General features: G+C 37.0%; 1 protein-coding gene and 1 pseudogene across 2 annotated transcripts; both read right to left on the reverse strand.

Annotated features, from left to right (window-relative positions):
• Positions 1 to 1,461: 1,461 nt before the first annotated feature.
• Klrg1 (killer cell lectin like receptor G1) lies at positions 1,462 to 16,175 on the reverse strand. 2 transcript variants are annotated; one of them, XM_020181558.2, is made up of 5 exons: positions 16,007 to 16,175; positions 11,294 to 11,398; positions 9,157 to 9,326; positions 3,495 to 3,595; positions 1,462 to 3,170 (listed from the first exon to the last, which is right to left on the reverse strand). In XM_020181558.2, exons 1-5 carry the CDS (start codon positions 16,140 to 16,142, stop codon positions 3,059 to 3,061), a joined length of 624 nt encoding a protein of 207 aa, XP_020037147.2. In that variant the 5' UTR covers positions 16,143 to 16,175; the 3' UTR covers positions 1,462 to 3,058. The 2 variants fall into 2 exon arrangements, with proteins under 2 accessions (XP_020037147.2, XP_073931415.1); XM_074075314.1 differs by lacking the exon at positions 11,294 to 11,398.
• On the reverse strand, positions 13,529 to 15,828 carry LOC109697720 (protein BTG1 pseudogene; annotated as a pseudogene).
• Positions 16,176 to 18,932: the final 2,757 nt, after the last annotated feature.

Consider the following 18,932-nt stretch of genomic DNA (forward strand, 5'->3'; position numbering starts at 1 on the left):
ACCCATCACTCAGAAACATTCCCTGCCCCAGAACCAAAAATTTGATTATAAGAGAATGAGACCTGGTTTCTACTTCCTATGAGCACAACAGCCACACCAAACTGACTGTTTCCTTTTTGGAGTCAGCTATTGAATGCTCATACAGGCAGCTTAGGGAAGATTAACATCCACTATTTCTCTTGCCTTTAATCTCTCTAATTTATGGGTTAACAGAAACAACTAGAATAAATATTTTTAATTCTTATATTTTATTAATCCACTGACTTACTTAATGTTCACTGAATGTAAGCACTGTTGTATGTGTTTCGAATATTTGTAGGAAAAAATACAGTCTGCATTCTAAAAGAGTATAGAAGATAAAGACAGATGATAATATAGCATCATCAACGTGACAAAATTACTGTCTACTTTAACACTGCTTCTTATACCTTTAATCAGCATCTTCTCTCCTTATCTATATGCAAATTCTACTAAGGAGAAGTAATAAAGTATTTTCTCTTTTTTTCTTTTCAGTACTGGAGCTTAAACATACTTGCTAAGTGTTTATTTGGGAGCACTAGGGCCTGAAATAATTTGGGGAGCCAACTCCATAAACTACTTCTGTAAACTTGACTCTATGAAAATACATTATCGAATAGACTATCACAAATTAATATGTGAGTGACACAGTGATTGCCTAGAAAGGTTCCAGTCACATCTATGTTTGCACAAAAAAAAAAAAAAAAAAAAAAAAACAGTTAAGTGGAGGTCATTATGTAAATGTGAAAAGCTGAGAAGCAGAAAGCAATACCCTATTCTCACCCACTTCCCACAACATATAGTCTCATGGTTAGCAGTATTCTTCACAATTTTTCATCAAAACAAAGGGCAACTTTTAGGATAGAAGTATATGATCACCAAGAAGTGGTATGTTACCCCAAAAGTATACCTAAAGCTCCTCTGGGGCATTAACAATACTATATATTTGCACAGATTTCTTCAGATTAGCTCAAAATATAACATAGAAAAGGTATACTTTCAGGGAGCTCAAAAAACTAAACTCCAAAAAAAAAATCAATGACCCAATAAGGAAATGGGCAACTGAACTGAAAGGAAGAAGTCCACACGGCTAAAAAACACATGAAAAGAATGCTCACCATCTCTAGCTGTAAAGGAAATGCAAATCAAAACCACACTAAGATTCCACCTCACTCCTGTTAGAATAGCTATCATCAAGAACACCACCAACAACAAATGTTTGCAAGGATGCCGGGGAAATAGGAACCTTCATACACTGCTGGTGGGAATTTTAGCTAGTACAACCACTATGGAAAACCATATGGAGACTTTTTTTAAAAAGTGTGCTGCCATATAATCCAGCAACACCACTCCTAGGGATATACCCAAAGGAATGTGACTCAGGTTACAACAAAGGCATCTACACACCCATGCTTATTGCAGCACAATTCATAATAGCTAAGATATGGAAACAGCCAAGATGCCCCACTACTGACGAATGGATTAAGAATATGTGGTATTTATACATAATGGAATTTTACTCAGCCACAAAGGAGAATGAAATTTTGTCATTCGCAGGTAAATGGATGAAACTGGGGAATATGGAGGCAAATGGATGTCATTCGCAGGTAAATGAATTGAACTGGAGGCCACGCACAGCAGGGATAGGACAGGGGAAGGAAAACAAAAATTTGAATGTAGTTGATGTGCTCATTGTTCAGGAATGAATACAGAAATCTTAAACTGTCTGTGACCACCATAGGAAGGGGAGTAGGGAGGAGTGAAGAGGACTGGAAGAGATGGACCAATTGGGGTTGTAATACATATATGCATGGAAACAACACAAGGAAATTCTCCCTGTGTAGCCATCTTTATCTCAAACTAGCAAAAACATCATGTTTCCTTTTTAACTTTTATGTTTTTTCTTCTACAAAATCAGAGAACAGGAAAGCAGAACAGGTTCTACAGGGCAGTGGTTTGGGTGGGCTTGGCACTGGTAGGATTGGGGAGGAGGTGGGAAAGGGTTAAGAGGATGAATATGGTGCAAATGTATACACATGTATGTAAATGCAAAAATGATACCTGTTGAAACTGTTCCAGGAATCAGGGGAGGGGGTATGAAAGAGAGCAGTGGAGGGGGTGAATTCAAGTGTGATATATTTGGTACATTATAAGAACCTTTGCAAATGTTATAATGTACATCACCCATCATAATTATAAAAAAGGTATACTTTTTAATTTTGATTGTGTCTTATTTGGTTATTATCTTTAATTGATACATAATAATTATACATATTTAGAAGGTACAATGTGATATTTCAATACATGTATAAAATGCATAATGATCAAATTAGGGTAATTAGTATATCCATCACCTCAAACATTTTGGAACATTCACAATTGTCTCTTCTAGGTATTCTGAAATCCACAAAAAGTTTTTGTTAACTATGCACTAATCATTGTTATTGCCACCTACTTTGCTCTAGAACACTAGAAATTACTCTTCCAGTCTGTTAACCAACCTCTATCACACCCTCCCTTTTCCAGTCTCTGGTAATCATTATTCTTTTCTCTATACCTATGACATTGACTTTTTTAGCTTTCACCCAAGTAAGAGCATGAGATATTTCTATTTCTGTGTTTGGCTTATTCCTCTCCACATAATGTCCTCCAGACTTGTCTATGTTACTTCAAATGACAAGATTTCATTCTTCTTAATTTCTGCTGTGTTTATACACCACATATTCTTTATCCATTCATCCACTGATGGAAGAAAAGGTACATCTTTGACAGAGATAGTTGAGGTGGAGATGAGGGAGCCAGCATGAGTTGCTAGAGTGAGAGCTATTAAAAACAAACTTTTATCTATTTCATAAACCTGCCTAAATCTGAACTTAAAATTGCTAGCACAATACGTAAGTCTCAAAGAGAACCCACAGTAAAGCATCAATCCATGGGAGCCTGCATTCCATCTAGTGGTAGATCATAGTAAGTTTGGCATTCACTAAATGGCCCAACATCCCAAAGACCAGTTCCCACTTTTTTTTTTTTTGCCCATCCATCAAATCCTGGTCTTCTTACAAATCCATTGTAAAAGAGCTTCGCAGCTAGAAGCTTGGAGACCATCTTTGTTGATAACACCACACGTCTGTACCAAGCTATTAGAAATAATCCTGTACAGAAATTAGAAAAGTCGATCACTTATGGCAACATGCACAGTTGAGAGGCATGAAGTACAAAAACTGAGCAAATTCTGTCTCCTATTCAGACCCCTCAGCTACAACAACAGCAGAATAAAAAAATGTTCATTAGCCTTGCTGAAATGCCATTTTCTTGTCCTTTCCGATTATCACCATAGTTCATTCCCTACCTTGTTCCCTGTTTTCCTCTCCTTTCACCCATTCCTCTCCTCACCATATACTATCCTTCATCTATTTCTCAAGCCCCCAAATTTTTCACTTCTCTTTTCTTGTTTTCACTCCTTTGAAACCATTTACCTTGTGAAGTTTAGTGCTGACCCATCTTCCCACCTCCAGCCATAATTATTCCTCAGACCAATCCAGTAAAAGTCCTGATTGAGGGAATCTTTGAGCAGACCCTAAAGGAGAGATTGGAGATGATGAACAAAGGCAGGAAAGATGCAGCAAACCAAAGAAGAGACCCATGTCATGGTCAATTATTCTTTGTCAGCACTGTTACGAACTGACTGGTTTTAGTCCCACCAAAATTCATGTTTAAGCCCTAGTCCCCAGTGTGGTGGTATCTGAAGGTCAACTTTTTAGGAGGTAATTAGATTTACATGAAGTATTGAGAGTGGAGTCTCCAGGATAGGATTCATGTCTTTGTAATATGGCAAGAGGACTGTGGTTCAAGTGGTAAATGCTTACTTAGTAAACACAAGACCCAATATCACCAAAAAAAGAGAAGAGACCAGAGCTTGCTCTCCACCAAGTGAGAACACAACAAGGTAGTTTTCTGCAAAGCTGGAAGGGGGCCTTCATCAGGAACCAAATCTGCTGGTACCTTGACCTTAGACTTCGCAGCTGCCAGAACTATGAGAGATAAATATCTACTGTTTAAGCGATGAACAGTGTGGTATTTTATTATACAAGCCTGAGCTGACTAAGACAAGCACCCACTCCAAATAATTCATCCCTCTTTTCATTTCTAATTCTAGGAGAAGCATCCTAGTACTGACCTTTCTGTCCATAATTATATTCTTCTCATGTGACAGATAAGATAATGTTACATCTCTACCTTCCATTACAACTTCCTCCTTGATTAGATGAAACACCTGATAGGCATTCAAAAGAAAGAAGCCAGGGCTGGGGATGTAGCTCAGTGGTGTTTGCCTAGCATGTTGATCCCTAGTACCAAAAAAAAAAAAAAGAGAAGAAGAGGAAGAAAGAAGCCATAGTTACTGCAGAAGCAGTCATCTTTCTTATCATCATCAAATACATAAATTGTGGTTAAGCTTGTAGCAATATACTTGTATTTTTCCCACTACACTCCCATTTTCCAAGTCCTCATGAATTTTGTATATGACAAGAAAAAAGAAATTTTTAAAGGAACAAGGCAAAGATAAAGTTGAATGTGTGCCATGCCACCCAATGGAACAGAGATAAAAGATGCTTTGGTCTGTGCAGTTTTACAAGCAAATGAAGACTAATAGCCAAAGGAAATTTCCTCTATACATTAAATAAAATAAAGAATAAATCTAAGAAGATTCATGTCGTTGTAACATTTGGTGTTAGTATAATGAATAATTGTACTTTTGGTATTTTCTAATGACAGCTTAATAAATTGACTTGAATTGAATTAGTTGAATAACTTTTGAAAACAGTCTTTTTTATCCAGAAACCAAGAAAGCAGTGAAATTTCAACTCTCTATAGTTATTATATGACCAGATGTCCCATTTTGCTGTTATTTTTATTCTACCCCTGGAAAATGGTTGCTGAAGAGTAAGAATTCATGGACTCTGCTCATAACTGTCTCCCTTTACCCAACTGCACCTTTAACCTGCAAGAATAAAAAGGTCAAGGGTGGCATAAACATCTGTGCTTCCAGTGAAGATACCATAGAAGGTATCATGAGTCTTTTGCACTATTTCCCATGGTCAAATAACCTCAATTTTATCTTCATTGGGTTTCAGTTCTAAAATCCTTAGTACATACACAAAGTCTTGCATGATCTAGTCTCTCAAACCATTTACCGGGTCTGGCTTTGAGCCTTGACTCTCCTGATCTCTGCCTCCTTAGTAGCTAGGATTATAGGCATGAGCTTCTGGTCCCACTTCAAGCACATTCTTGATTGGGGACCTTTGGATAGCTTTTCCCTTTCAATCCATTTCTTTTCCTTGTCATTTCAAGAAGAAGAATGGTAATAGTAAAGAACAGAAATGGATAAAGATTTGCTCAAATATTGCAATAGGTATCTAAAGAGTTAGTATGAGATAAAGCCCTTTTATGAACTCCATCCCTGTATTCTCTTACTATTTTCAAGAGCCACACAATTCTAAGCCATCTGAGCAAATCTTTTGACTACTTTTCACTGGTGAGGCCTGATGTTCAAAAATTTTTACTATCTCCCTTTTACTAGAAAGTTATCTCATTTGGAACAGGCCTTCACAACCAAAATGGGGTGACCTTTCTATGACCTCAGGGTGTATGTGTGTATAGAAACAACATTAAAAGATAAATAAGGGCATTAACTCAGAACTGTTACCCCCAAAGGTGTGAAGTAGAGCACTTAGTGTTGTGTCACACTTGTAATGTTTGCTTGTATCTTAGAGAAAAAAATACAAACACTGAAAATGACAAACAAGATGAAGTCTAAACCCAAAGAAATGAAATCAGATACATTTTTTTCTTTCCTTTTCCTTGTTCAACTACACACACATATGAATGTTCACACATGCTTTCATAGGTAATATTTTTAAATTTAAATTATTATTAAGGTACAACACATAACCCTTAAACTTCCAAAATTTACATGGTTTTTGGAATGTATCTAAATTATTTCAACACACATCAAGGAAAACTAATCATACAGCAAAACTTCTAAATTAGTCATATCTTTTGGTTAACCAAAAGAATAAAACATAAATAAATGACCCCAAGCAAAATTGTTCATGTAAATATGTTCATGGATCATAACAATTAGAAATGAATCTTCTCTGATAATATGTAAAGATTTAAGCAATAATAGAATACTAAGTAATTTTTAAGTAATTTCTAAAAATACTTTACAAATTTTTTTTAAATTATCTGAAAAATTTTGGTATTAAGAAAACAACAGTAATGAAATAATGTGCACTAAAAGCAGAACATAAAATGCAGGGTGTCCAAAACTTTTAGAAGCATGGGATATACATTTTTAAACAGTATGTCTCATATTTTCAAGTAATATCATTAACACATCTTTCTTCAGACACTTTTCCAGGTAAAGTATTTAAAGCAATGGATGCTGTTACTAACTTGCAAAAAGGTACAGTATAGAGTACTTATAAATTCTAAAAGCAATTGAATCTATTGCTAAAAACAACTAGAAATGTGTCTAAAGGATGAATAGAAACACATTGAATGTGTTACTTGAATATGTAACTAAAATTTTTATAGGCATGTAGCCACTACTACATAGCAACCTAATTGTGTTGCTGTATTCTTCACTAAATGGATGCCAATTTAAAAACCTTTGGTTTTAACAGACCCACATAGCTGCTTTATTTTGATGGGGAGGGGGCCTAGGTGTTTTGAGACAAGGATTTGTTGTGTGGCCCAGTCCAACCTCAAACACATTGTGTAGCCCAGGCTGTCCTGGAATTCAAGATCCTCCTGCCTCTTGCCTTTCAAGTGCCATCTCAAGTCTGAGATGACAGACATTTGCCACAACACCCAGCTTCTTTTCTTTTCTTTTTTTTAAATACGTTTTTTGGAAACTGTTCAGACCAAGGCATGATACTAGGAACATCACATACAGCATAAAATAGTATGCAAATCTTGCCTTGAGAACAAAAGAATAACAAGACTGAGACAAGAGACTGAAAATCAGATATAGGGCAAATTGTTTCCACAGAATCTTACAAAAGCAGAAAGAAAATTAAAAAAAACAAAAAACAAGGAATCAACCAAAAACCTACAGGAATATCAAAAGTAAATTTTATCTGTGGTTGCTATTAAATGTAACATGGATATTCCACCCTCTTCAATACTAACTTGAACCAACAGGTTTAAGAGAAAAAAAAATCTCATTTTGGAAATTCAACCAATTTAACTCTGCCCATTTACAGTGTCTTCCAGATCCAGGGAGCCCAAAGAAAGAAGGATAAAATCCCTTTAGTATCACCTTTCTTTCGCTGGGTACCCCAAGAGACATGGGGATATCCCCAACTCCCACATACTCTGTGCCTTTGTCTTTTCCTTCCTCATCTCTCATCACACTGTGTAATTTAAGTTCCTGTGACACCATAGTTTTCTGAGGCAATGTCTTGCCTTATGACTCATGACTCCTGTTTATTGGTATTTGCAGTGCTGAGCAAATGTTTCAAGCTCAATGCTCACTCTGCTTTTGACTTCAGTCAGCTCAGGTCCTCAGAAGCAACAGCTGTATCAGAATGTTACTACTAGTTGCTGCAACCATGTCCAGAGAGCAACTCTATTATTACTAGAGGCCATAAAACTAAGATTTCACATCTAATGAATACACTTCAATGCATTCTGTCACTTAGCTTAGGGAAGGGCAAAAGGAAAAGTAAGTCACAGAGGTGAAATGATTGGGGTTTATATTCTACCCAGAATTTCAAATGAATGAGCATTCCTTTGACAGCAAAAAGAATCTAGGCACTTGAATCTTTTCTCAAAATAGAAAGTAATGAGCTGGGCATGGTGGTTCACAATGCCCACCTATTTACCATAGGATGGTAAAGCGGGATAATTGCAGGTTTGAGGCCAACCTGAGCTACAAAACAAGACTATCTCACAAAAGAGAAGCAGGAGAAGGAGAAGGAGAAGAAATAAAATTAGGGATTATGTGTTCCACTACACTTAAGTGCTTTAGAGTAAGTACCTCTCTAGATTTCCCCAATGGATATTAATGCATTTTCTTTTTTTTATTGTACTGGAGTTTAATTGAATTCTTAATAACCTGTTCTCTATAACATGATTCTATCCAAAAAATGAAAACAGATAACATATCAAAACAGAGAAGTCAACATAAAATTAGCACTAAAAACTAAACTAGGATTTCTTATATTCTTTGTGTGTGTCAGTTATAATTGTACTTGGTTCATTTTTGCCAGGATGTCAATTCCTATATTATCTTCAGATGCTCTAAAGCTATAGAGACTTCTCCTCAAAGAGACTTTTGATGAATAAGAAGAATATGGGAGGCCTCTAGGAAATAGAACCCTGCCACCTGACTTCTGCAAGGTGTGTAAGATCACATACACACATACACACACTTTTCTTTCTTGTATCCCAACTTTCTGGACATTGTTTCTCAGTCTAGAACTTAATTGAATTCCATTCAATGAAGGAGAACAGTTAAAGGCAAGACATTTAATTCCTTGCCATGGTCCTTTTGTCCCAGTGATCTCTCTTCTTTCCCTCCTTCTAAGCTCCATTGACTCTTGGGTAGAAACCTGCTGCCTTATTGTTGGACCTGTTATGTTTCCAGACCTAATGCTTCTTTTAATTAGACCTGAATGTCAGGTCTAGTGCCTTTCTAAAATACTCACCAACCTCTCTCCTCCAACATTCACACACACACACACACACACACACACACACACATCTGGGTTGCTACATCTGAGGATTGTTAGGTCAGGCAGTGTAAGGGTTAGGACTGGGAAAGGAGGGATGGGGGAGGGTAAGGGTAAGGATAGAGGAGACAGAAGAAAGAAGAGTGAAAGGGAAGAATACAGTCTTACCCAAAATGAAAGGTTCTTTTTGTTACTCAAAAGAGGATACATGACACATTTGAGCATCATTCATCAAAAAATAAAATAAGCAAACTAGTATGATGGTGCACAGCTGTAATCCCAGCACTCTGGAGGCTGAGGCAGGAGGATCATTAGTAAGAGGCCAGCCTGGGCTACAGAGTGAGGCTCTATTTCTTTAAAAAATATATATATATTACATTTTCTAAATTTTTACATTTACCATTTCCTGGTTATCTGTAAGCATAAGGAGATGTGAATCTTTGGTTGTGCAGAACTCCAAACTAGAATTCCAGTCCTTTTTCTCCACTGAGAAATAATAACAATGGTCACCATATCTCCTCCAGAGGTCTGGGCAGCTAGGACAGCTGGCATAAGTGGAATCCTTGGAGCCTAGAAAGCAAGAGGAGGTGAGTCACACCGATATGAACCAAATAGTCTTAAAAATGACAAGAGATGGATATGGGAATATGGCTTCCCAAGTCTTCCCTACCCGAGCACCTTTCAGATCAAGATTTAGAGAACTGCGTGACCGTGCTTGGCCTCAGTACCCAACCCCATCACTACCAGCGCACACTCCACTAAGCCAGGATGAGGCTATGACTAAGGAGCAAGGAAGAATATGTGGTCCACTATGAAGACTGCGTAGAAAGACCATTGCTCTCTATGCACAATGTACATGGGATATAAACACACCAGGTAAAATGACTGTGCATTTGCTTGATACGGGTCCATGTGCCATCTACGCATGCTCAGTGCATACACTAGGTGATGCGTAAGGTGCATTGCTTAAACCAGGCAAAAACACTTAGGGTGCCCAACCTCAACATAGCACATCATCATGGTAGATGAGAAAATGAAAGAAACTTCTAGTTTCTAGTATTATTATATCCATTGGAAACTGAAAAAAAAAATACTTACAATTTAAAAAATTAGTTAAGTATTAAAACTTTTTTCTGACTGAGAAGTTTATCAGGGAAAAGCAATAGAATTCTCCTGACTCTGTTTTTTCAAAAAAATATAGACAAAGCCAGGAGCTCATGGCTCACACCTGTAATCATAGCTACTTAGGAGGCTGAGATCGGGAGAATCACAGTTCGAGGCCAGCCTGCACAAATAGTTCATGAACCCCCTCATCTCCAAAATAACCAGAGCAAAATGGGCTGGAAGTGTGGCTCAAGTGGTAGAGAACCTGCTGTGCAAGCACAAAGCCCTGAATTCAAATCCTGGTACCGTCAAGGAAAAAAAAATACAGACGATCCTCATTCCTTTAAAATGGTTGAATTATATTGTTCTGTCAAAATGACAGGAAACTGAATATGCTTCCAAGGTAATTTCAAACAATATCCCATAATTCTATTGGCTTTGTCCTTCTTTGAAATATATTTGCATGAACTCACCATCAGCACAATTCTACAGTGAGCAAATATGAACTGTTGTATAATATGAGCACATGTGTAGAGATACAATTGCAAAACAGATTTATGTCTGTTCTAGATTTAGGAGTTTAAAAGTGGGGAAATTAGTCCTTTTCATGTATAGACAAGGTGACTTTCTATGGGAAGGCCCGGCAAGAGACCAATACAGAGTTCTGCAGATCAAGTTGTTAAATTGGAACCTTACAGATTTGCACTTTTTCCACACAACTTTTGTTTTACCCAATCTGTATCAGAAATTCCCAACTTTCCTAGGAGTTTCTCTGTAGAAACTCCTTACATGGGTGTAAGCTGGTGATCCTGAGGGTGAATCCTAAGAATTCTAATGAGTAAATTTATATAATGGGTCACTAACAATCATTCCCCATAACATAAACCTAAATTAGAACTCTAGATTGTAAAACAATAAACTAAGCCCCTGGGTCACCAGATTTAAGAACCTAGAAGAACTAAACCTAGAAATGTTAGCTCTAGAAAATATGAAAACACCTAAATGGCAAAGAAAAAAAAAAATAAGATCAGAATGTTAAATCTATGACTATGTGAAAGATTAAACACCATTAATATTATAATATAATAAGTATGTTTGTGACACATGAAATTAAACAGCAATACACAAAATTATAAGTGTCCTATGATCAGAACTATCCCTAAGACCAGGGATAGTCTGGTCTTTCTTTGAGAAGAAAACAAAAAAATGCAAGAGATTTTACGAAGACTTGATTGCAATTCTATTAAGAAAATAAACATAAATCCATGTAGACAGAAATGAGGAGGCTACATCCAGAAAAGAGTTGTGTATAGATAGTAATTTATTTTGTGCAAATTATTTTTCAGTTTTCTCAACTTCTGTTATGTTATATTGAGTTTACAATATAAAAGAGACAAAATGAAAGATTAATTTTGATTTAAGTTGGCACTTACCCTGGCACAGAATCCATTGGTATAGCAGCAAACTCATAAGAATTGCTGTCAAAAACCCCAAGGATATTGCCACAAGGCAAGAAAGAGAAGGCCTAGAAGGAGAAGCTGAAAAAAGATTAAAGGAAAAGATAAGGTCAGGGGAGCATATCTGATATCTGACCCAGGCCATAAAGATTGCATTCCTAGAGTCTGTCTAGCACTTGCTTTTAGTCTAAGGTAACCACCACCACCTGCATCAAGGAGCATACAATATTTATCAAGTTAAGAAAAATGTTTTCCTTTGAATTTGTAGCATATTTCTGCCTATGCATTGGTGCTGAGAATATAAATTGACTCGCCTCTTCAGAGGTTGGAAGAAAATTTCATAATATTTACCAAATTCATAAAGACTTTTACCGTTTGGCCCAGCAATTTCTCTTTCAGAATTTTTTCTGCAGCTTCTCATAAATGTGCAGTGTACATTTATAAGGCTATTCATGGAAACAGTGTTTATAGGAGGAAAATATTGAATACAACCTAAATGTCTATCAGTAAAAGACCAAATATACTTTGATACAGTAAATATGAAGTCTAAGAAAAGAATCCTTTTTTTTTTTTTTTTGGTGGAACTAGGATTTGAACTCAGGGTTTCACGCTTGCAAAACAGGTGCTCTACTGCTTGAGCCACACCTCCAGTCCAGGAATTTTTTTTTTAAACTGATGTGGAGTGATTTTCAAAGTACATAATTAAGGGACAGAAACATTCTTCAGAACAGGGTGTACTAACATCTCTACCTGCACACCCAAGCATCCAATAGTGTTAGCATCTGCGGATAGGGAATGGGTTAGTGGGGGCAGAGATAGGAGGGAGAGCTTTCACCTTGTTTTCTTTTGTAAATTTTGAATTTTGAATCAAACAAATGTATCATTGACAAATAATAAAATTTAAATAAATTTAAGTCTGGAGGAGTGGCTCAAGTGGTAGAGTGCCTACCTAGTAAAGCGGGAGGCCCTGAGGTCAAACCTTAGTGCCACCAAAATAAATAAATAAATAAATTTAACTTAAATAAAAATAAAACAACCTCAGTCTCAGAATTAAATGGGAAAATTCATTTTGCTTTATAAGCTGTCATTATTAGAAGCATAGTAACAAGTCGAAGTTGATGTCATGTAAAGATAGAGCATTACTTCATATTAACTATGTCAGACACATCCTATATCTAAGAATGGTATTTTTTAGCTTGAAAATGGAAGCATTTTTCCAGCCTTTTATTTCAAAATCATAGGTGTACCATAGCCTGAGAATATAGGAATTATGTAATGAGAAAAAAAATTCGGCAATGTAAGATATTTAAGTTCTAGTTTTGACTCCTTTGTTTGGTAACCTTTAATTAGAAAATTGATTTTGCTTATTTGGGTCTCATGTTCCTACTTAAATTTTGTTCATTTTTTTAAATGCCAAGATAAAAACCTATTATAGAGAGAATAAAAATTTCTTACCCAAAATACAGAAATCTGCACAACTTTGCCACAATCAATATACATGAACTGTACAAATTTACACCAGTTAATAATTTACTAAATAAAAGATGACTAACAAAAGTTCACAAAGTAGTTGGTGGTTTGTGGAAAAGACTTTTACCCAATTAAGTACAACAAAAGTTACAAACCAGACCTTCACTTTCTAAAAATAAGAACTTTACTCAGTCTTAGAAAACTACAAGCTAGCAAATGTACAGAGAGCGGGCTGGTGCTAACACCACAGTGGAGACAGTGTCTTTATAAAAGTCTGTTGCCAAGGCAGATTCTGGCCACTTGCAACTTGCAAAGTCAAAAACACAATACGAGGTCTGACCATTTCCCCAGATCATGCTTACTAGTTTGTCTTTATGTACATTTATACATATTTAAGTGCGAGGTAAAAGTCTTGTGGTAAAATGTCCAGTACTACCATGTTTATTTAAAAAGTTGAGCTTTTCTACTGAGCTGCCAAAAAGGTTACTGATAACAATTCCTCTGCGAGATCTACTGCAAAGAAAGTTCTTTGAAATACAGATTTTCCTTAAAGGGACTGATGTAAAAATTTAGATATGATGTCTGGGAAAAACTGAAACCACCCTGGGACTTTGCTCCCTAGCAAATAAAGTGATCATTTACTTGGACTCACAGGTTATTCAATCATTGAAAGGTACTGTCCAAACTATGGCACTGTTACTTAATTTTGTTTGTTTGTTTACCATTCTATCTTGTGCCAGATCTTCACAGCTGTGAAGATGTTAAATTCCATAATCCATCCCCAAGAGGCGCCCACCCAAAGCAAAAATCAAATTTGATCCATCCATTATAAGATGATCCATCCATAGACTGTGTCTTGACCCGATACAGTCATCCTGTTGTAGTTTGGGGAAGGGCTTGTCTCTGCCTCCTTCACTGCTAACTCTGCTGTCTACCGTTTGCACGTTGCTGCTGTTCTGAGTGCTACCTCCTGCTGGTGAGGCTTCATACAGCACACAAATGGAGCCATGCTGTCCAATTCTGTGGGACACTTCTTAGGGGTCAACCCAGAGAGCGCGCTCACTTGGGAGAAATCTGAACAGCTCCTGCCTGCTCAGTCCAATCTGCCTGTCCAATCAGAGGGTCATTTTATGGTTGATGCAAGCACAACGTGCAACCTGATCCCTTGTGTTGCTTTTCCGGGAACCAGTGATGTTTATAAAGTTCTGCCAGCAGCTTCCCAGGCTCTGGCCGAAGATGTGCACCTGGCGCTCGCTTGTGAGCCCCGGGGTGCGGAGGGACTTGGAGATGAAGGACAGGGCAGCGATCTCGCCTATCACCGAGGCAGCCCGGTGTAGAAGGGATGCCTGGGGACGGAGACCAGACGGAAAAAGAGGAAAAGAGGGTGTGAGGAGCGGACTGACTCCTTTTTTTTTTTTTTTCCCCTTTCTTTAGAGTAAAAAAAAAAAAAAAAAAGTTATTTTCGAGACTGGACGAGAGCGACGGCGGCCTGGTCACATCGCTCGGACCTCCCCAGCAGCCTTAGCCTCCAGCTCTGTAGCCCCGAAGACCTCAAAAGTTGCGTTTCCAGCTCTGAAGGGCGAAGAACTACTTAAATTTTAGATGAATTATTCTGCATGTATGTGTGTGTGTCTTTGAATATTCTGAATTTCTTAAGAGAAAGGAATGCATAATGAAAGATGCCTTTATAAAGACAGAATTCTGGATGACAAATTTTTGACTGGTGATTCCAGAAATACTAAATTTCTAGTGTTATAAAAAAAATACATTTGTACCATAAAGAATAATTAATTAAATAAATAATTCATTTTAGATGATACACTGAAAGAAAAAATTGTGTCAATACCTAATTGTGTGCTGGCGTAGTGGCACAAGTGGTAGAGCACCTGCCACACAAGCATGAGTCCCTGAGTTCAAACCCCAGTACTGCTAAAAAAAGAAAAAAAAAATTTCACAATTGTATTTGTGTGGCCACTATCCAATTTAAGAAAAATTTATATTAAATATTAGTTCCAACTATCAAGTTTCAACTTATAGCCAGTTGTGTGGCTTTGAACTTTTACTTTCAGATATAGATTCCTTTAGGCTTAATATTTCTATTTCTTAGAAATTAGCATAGATATAATCCAAAGACAGAAAAATTGTACAAATAATTGTCTACTGCTATATATTTTATAATAATAGGAATAAATCTAAGTGCCCAAATATATTGGAATGATTTAGCAAATCATGGCAATTCTTTCAAAATGCAGCATTAAAACTACAAAAATAATAGAACGAAAGCTTACAGAGTCACACTAAAGAATATGTCCACTTTTGGAATTTACTCACTTAAGATAAAAAATCAGATGTCAGTTTTGGCGTTTGTATCTGTCTGTCTCCGTGTCCTCTCAGGTCACTACATAAAAATGGTCTTTTCTCTCAAATCTCCCTGAAATGTCAGGGACTAACTAGTGTTGGTTACCTTTTCATACCCTATCACCATTCTGGTACAATAATTGGAACGGGGTTAAAAAAATAAATAAAAACTGGAGGGTGCTGGTGGCTCGTGCCTATAATCTCAGCTACTTGGGAGGTTAAGATCAGGAGGATAGTGGACAGCTTCTGAGACCCACCCCCATCTCCAAAATAACCAGAGCAAAATAGGCTGGAGGTGTGACTCAAGCAATAAAGTGCCTGTTTTGCAAGCACAAAGCCCTGAGTTCAAACCCCAGTCTCACCTAAAAAGAAAGAAAGAAAGAAAGAAGCCTCTGTATACAAATCAATTTCTTTTCTGAAAAAAAAAATCTTACTATTTCCCATTAGCAAAAAATTATTGGTGTTTTCTCTTCATTGCATAGTCAGAAAAATAGAGATGCCTAGAATTTAAGCAGTTGATCCAAGGTTACTCCAAACATGGCTAAAGAGATGAAATTCTCCTAGTACAGTTCTTGCTTTATTTCAGGAGCAATAAAGAATGGATGGTGTGACCTTTGCATTGCATTGGATGGGACCATACAATTGAATGACTAGAAAAGAACTTACCGAAGACCTAAGATCATATCTTATACCATATACCAAATTTCCATATTCTGTTTTAGGACGACAAACTGAGCATAAAGTATTTCTTTCAATTATCTTTGATTTTTCTGCACCCTCTACTCCAAACTTATTCTACCCCCCATTCATCCTTGGCCTCCAGTCACTATGCAGTTTTCCCTGCTAACTTATTTAACTCACCTTTTTGCTGTGCTCTGAAGTCATTCTGGGCTTCGGTTCCAGTAGACAACTCTAGCACAGAATAGATGTCATTGTCAGTCATCTCTATCTGGTGTCTTTCACATTCAGTAGAGATTACAGCAGTGTGAAGAGACATGTATCAGTGAGGAAACAGCCCACTCTCTGAACTGATAGCAGGAAACTTGACAAAAGCAGAAGTAATTTTTCAGGAAATGATTCAAATTCTAGGACTGCCTATAGAAATTAATATTCTAAATTGTTTTTTTTAAAGAATTTTTGCTCCACCACACTCTAGATATTCATTAAATACATAGATTCCCAATCTCACCTTATTCAGCAAGGAAAATGGGTCTCAGGTGCAACAATTTTTATTGTAGACTCTAGAATAAAAATGAGAGTGGTTCCTAGCATTTATCACAGATTTTTTTCTCTTTTTTATTTTCTTCTGAATAAACAGTGTATACCAAATGGGACTGATTTCACCATTTCATGGACCTTTTGATTAGTGAACAATAGACTCTTGGCGGCAGGTGCCTATCATAATGGGAGAAACAGGCTATCACCCAGGCATATTTTGTGCCTATGACATAACACTGTCTTTCCCTAAAACATTCTTCCAATTGTGCGCTAATCTTTATTCTTCACAGTATCAGAAATTCCATCAATACCATTAACTTTTCTCCTTACTGTCTCCTTCTATAAACTACAAAGAGGAACAACTTAAAGCAATTATAAGCTAAAGTGTTAGTAATTCATTTCTAAAGGAAACGGTTAAAAGTTAAACTAAGAAAAACAAAAGGGAATTGAAACTCTTCAACATAGATAAGATCTCCAGTTAGAGCATATAAAGATAGAAGAAAAGAAAGAGAAGAGAAACAGGGAGTATAGGTCAGTAAAAACTAATAGAGTTCTGTTTTAAGTAATGATAGTAGCACTGAACTGACCCTTCAACCAAGAAATTATACCTGACAAAATACACATAAGCATAAAATATATATAAGCCCACACAGACAGCACTGACCTCTGAAAGAAAAGAATAACTAATGTGAGCTCTACAATTGATAACCTGGCTTTCCAGCCAAGGCCACTTTCTGACACAGAGCAGGAAAAATGAATCCTAAATAGAACAGCAGCCTCACTCACTAAGCTGAGGCAGAAATTGGGGTATAGAGCTGCTTAGGTGGTGGGAATTTGCAGGGCATGGTGACTGACAAGAGAGTTGCACACAGAAAGGTATCCAGAAGGCTGCATGGGAACTCACCAAAGATCTGTGGCTAAGACCTAGGCTGCACACACACAGGATAAAACTCTGCAGGTGCTATTTGAAACAGTCTCTTGCAAGACCAAATGTCAGAGTCAGAACAGAGATGATACATTGCTTTATACCACTAGCAAAGCAAAACAAAGAATGACAGCACCAATAAAATCCACTGGCAATTCAGCTGCCTATAAAAACTAACTTTAATGCCCTTAAAAGGAAGGCAACATAAACAAAGTGTTGTCTACACACACAGTGGAATATTATTCAGCTTTAAAAGGAAGGAAATCCTATAATACACTACAATACAGATGAACCTTAAAGACATTGTACTAAGTGAAATGAGCCAAGCACTAGAAATATAATGTATGATTCTGCTTCTACAAGGCATCTAAAGTAATCAAGTTCATTCAAACAGAAAGCAGAATGCAGTTTGATGGAGACTGGGAAGAGGAAGGAAAGGGGAGTTATTCAGTGGGTATAGAGTTTCAGTTTTGCAAGATGAAAAAGTTCTGGCAATCAATTGCACAACAATGTGACATCTGTGTACTAGGCTGATACAGCTGCCATAACAAAATTCCATGGACTGGGTGGTTTAAACAACAAATTTATTTTGTCACATTTCCAGATACTGTCAGTAGAGTTGGTGTCTAGTGAATTCTTGATATATCCTCAAATGGCTTTTCTTTTGTGTGCATTCAAGGAGAGACAGCGTGGCCTCTCTAGTGAGTTTTCGAAAGAACACTAATCCTATCAGATCAGAGCCCCAATCCTGTGACCTCATTAACTTTAATTAGTTATTTAGAGAACCCAGTTCCAAATACAACCATCCTAGAAGTTAGAGCTTCCATATGTGAATTAGGGAGGTTCAAAAAGTTCAATCCACAACTGTACTTAACACTGCTGAACTATATGCTTAAGAACGATTGAGATGATAAAAAGGTTGGGAGTGGCAACATAAGAACCAGGGTCTCCTTGAAGAAATTGCTAATTCTAGGGCTAAGGCAGAGAAAATTCCAGATGTACTTGGAGCATCTTATGGTCTTTCAGAGTTAGAAAATGCAGAAGCTTTTGTTTTTGGCAGTACTGGAGTTTAAACTCAGGACTTCACACTTGGTAGACAGGCCCTCTACCACTTGAGCCACTCTGCCAGCCTTTCTTTATGTTGGGTATTTTCTAGACATGGTCTGTCAAACTATTTGCCCAAGCTGGTTTTGAACCATGATCTTCCTGATCTCTGCCTCCTAAGTAGCTAGAATTGCAGGCATGAGCCACTGGCACCTGGCCTGAAGTTTTTAACTCAATTTTTTTTTTTTCTTTTGGTAGTACTGGGGTTTGGACTTGAGGCCTTGCAGTTACTAGGCAGGCACCCTATCACTTGAGCCATACCCCAGCCCCAAGAAGTTTAAAAAAAAATGGGGGCATATCAAGATACAAGCACCAATTAAAAAAAAAAAAAAGCAAAAAAACCAAAATAACTCCCAATGGGACAATTTGACAAACAAAATAAATAACAGTATTGGATTAAAACTCAAGAGGAAAAGTCTTGTATGCACATATGAATAATAAAAGAAAAATGAAAAAAATAAATAAAATAAAATAAAAAATCCCTAACAACTTAAACAAATAAATGATGATAGCAAGCATGAGGCCCTAGGTTCAATTCCC

The sequence above is a fragment of the Castor canadensis genome, chromosome 6 (assembly GCF_047511655.1).
Source record: "Castor canadensis chromosome 6, mCasCan1.hap1v2, whole genome shotgun sequence".
Taxonomy (NCBI): Eukaryota; Metazoa; Chordata; class Mammalia; order Rodentia; family Castoridae; genus Castor; species Castor canadensis.

Coding starts and splice junctions, on each gene's coding strand:
- Klrg1 (XM_020181558.2), bottom strand. CDS start 16,142: ATGTCTCTTCACACTGCTGTAATCTCTACTGAATGTGAAAGACACCAG. Junction 9,327..11,293: donor CCAATGGATTCTGTGCCAGG/GTAAGTGCCAAC, acceptor CTTGCTTTCTAG/GCTCCAAGGATTCCACTTAT. Junction 3,596..9,156: donor TTACAGATAACCAGGAAATG/GTAAATGTAAAA, acceptor TCTCTCCTTTAG/GGTCTGCTCAAAGATTCCCT.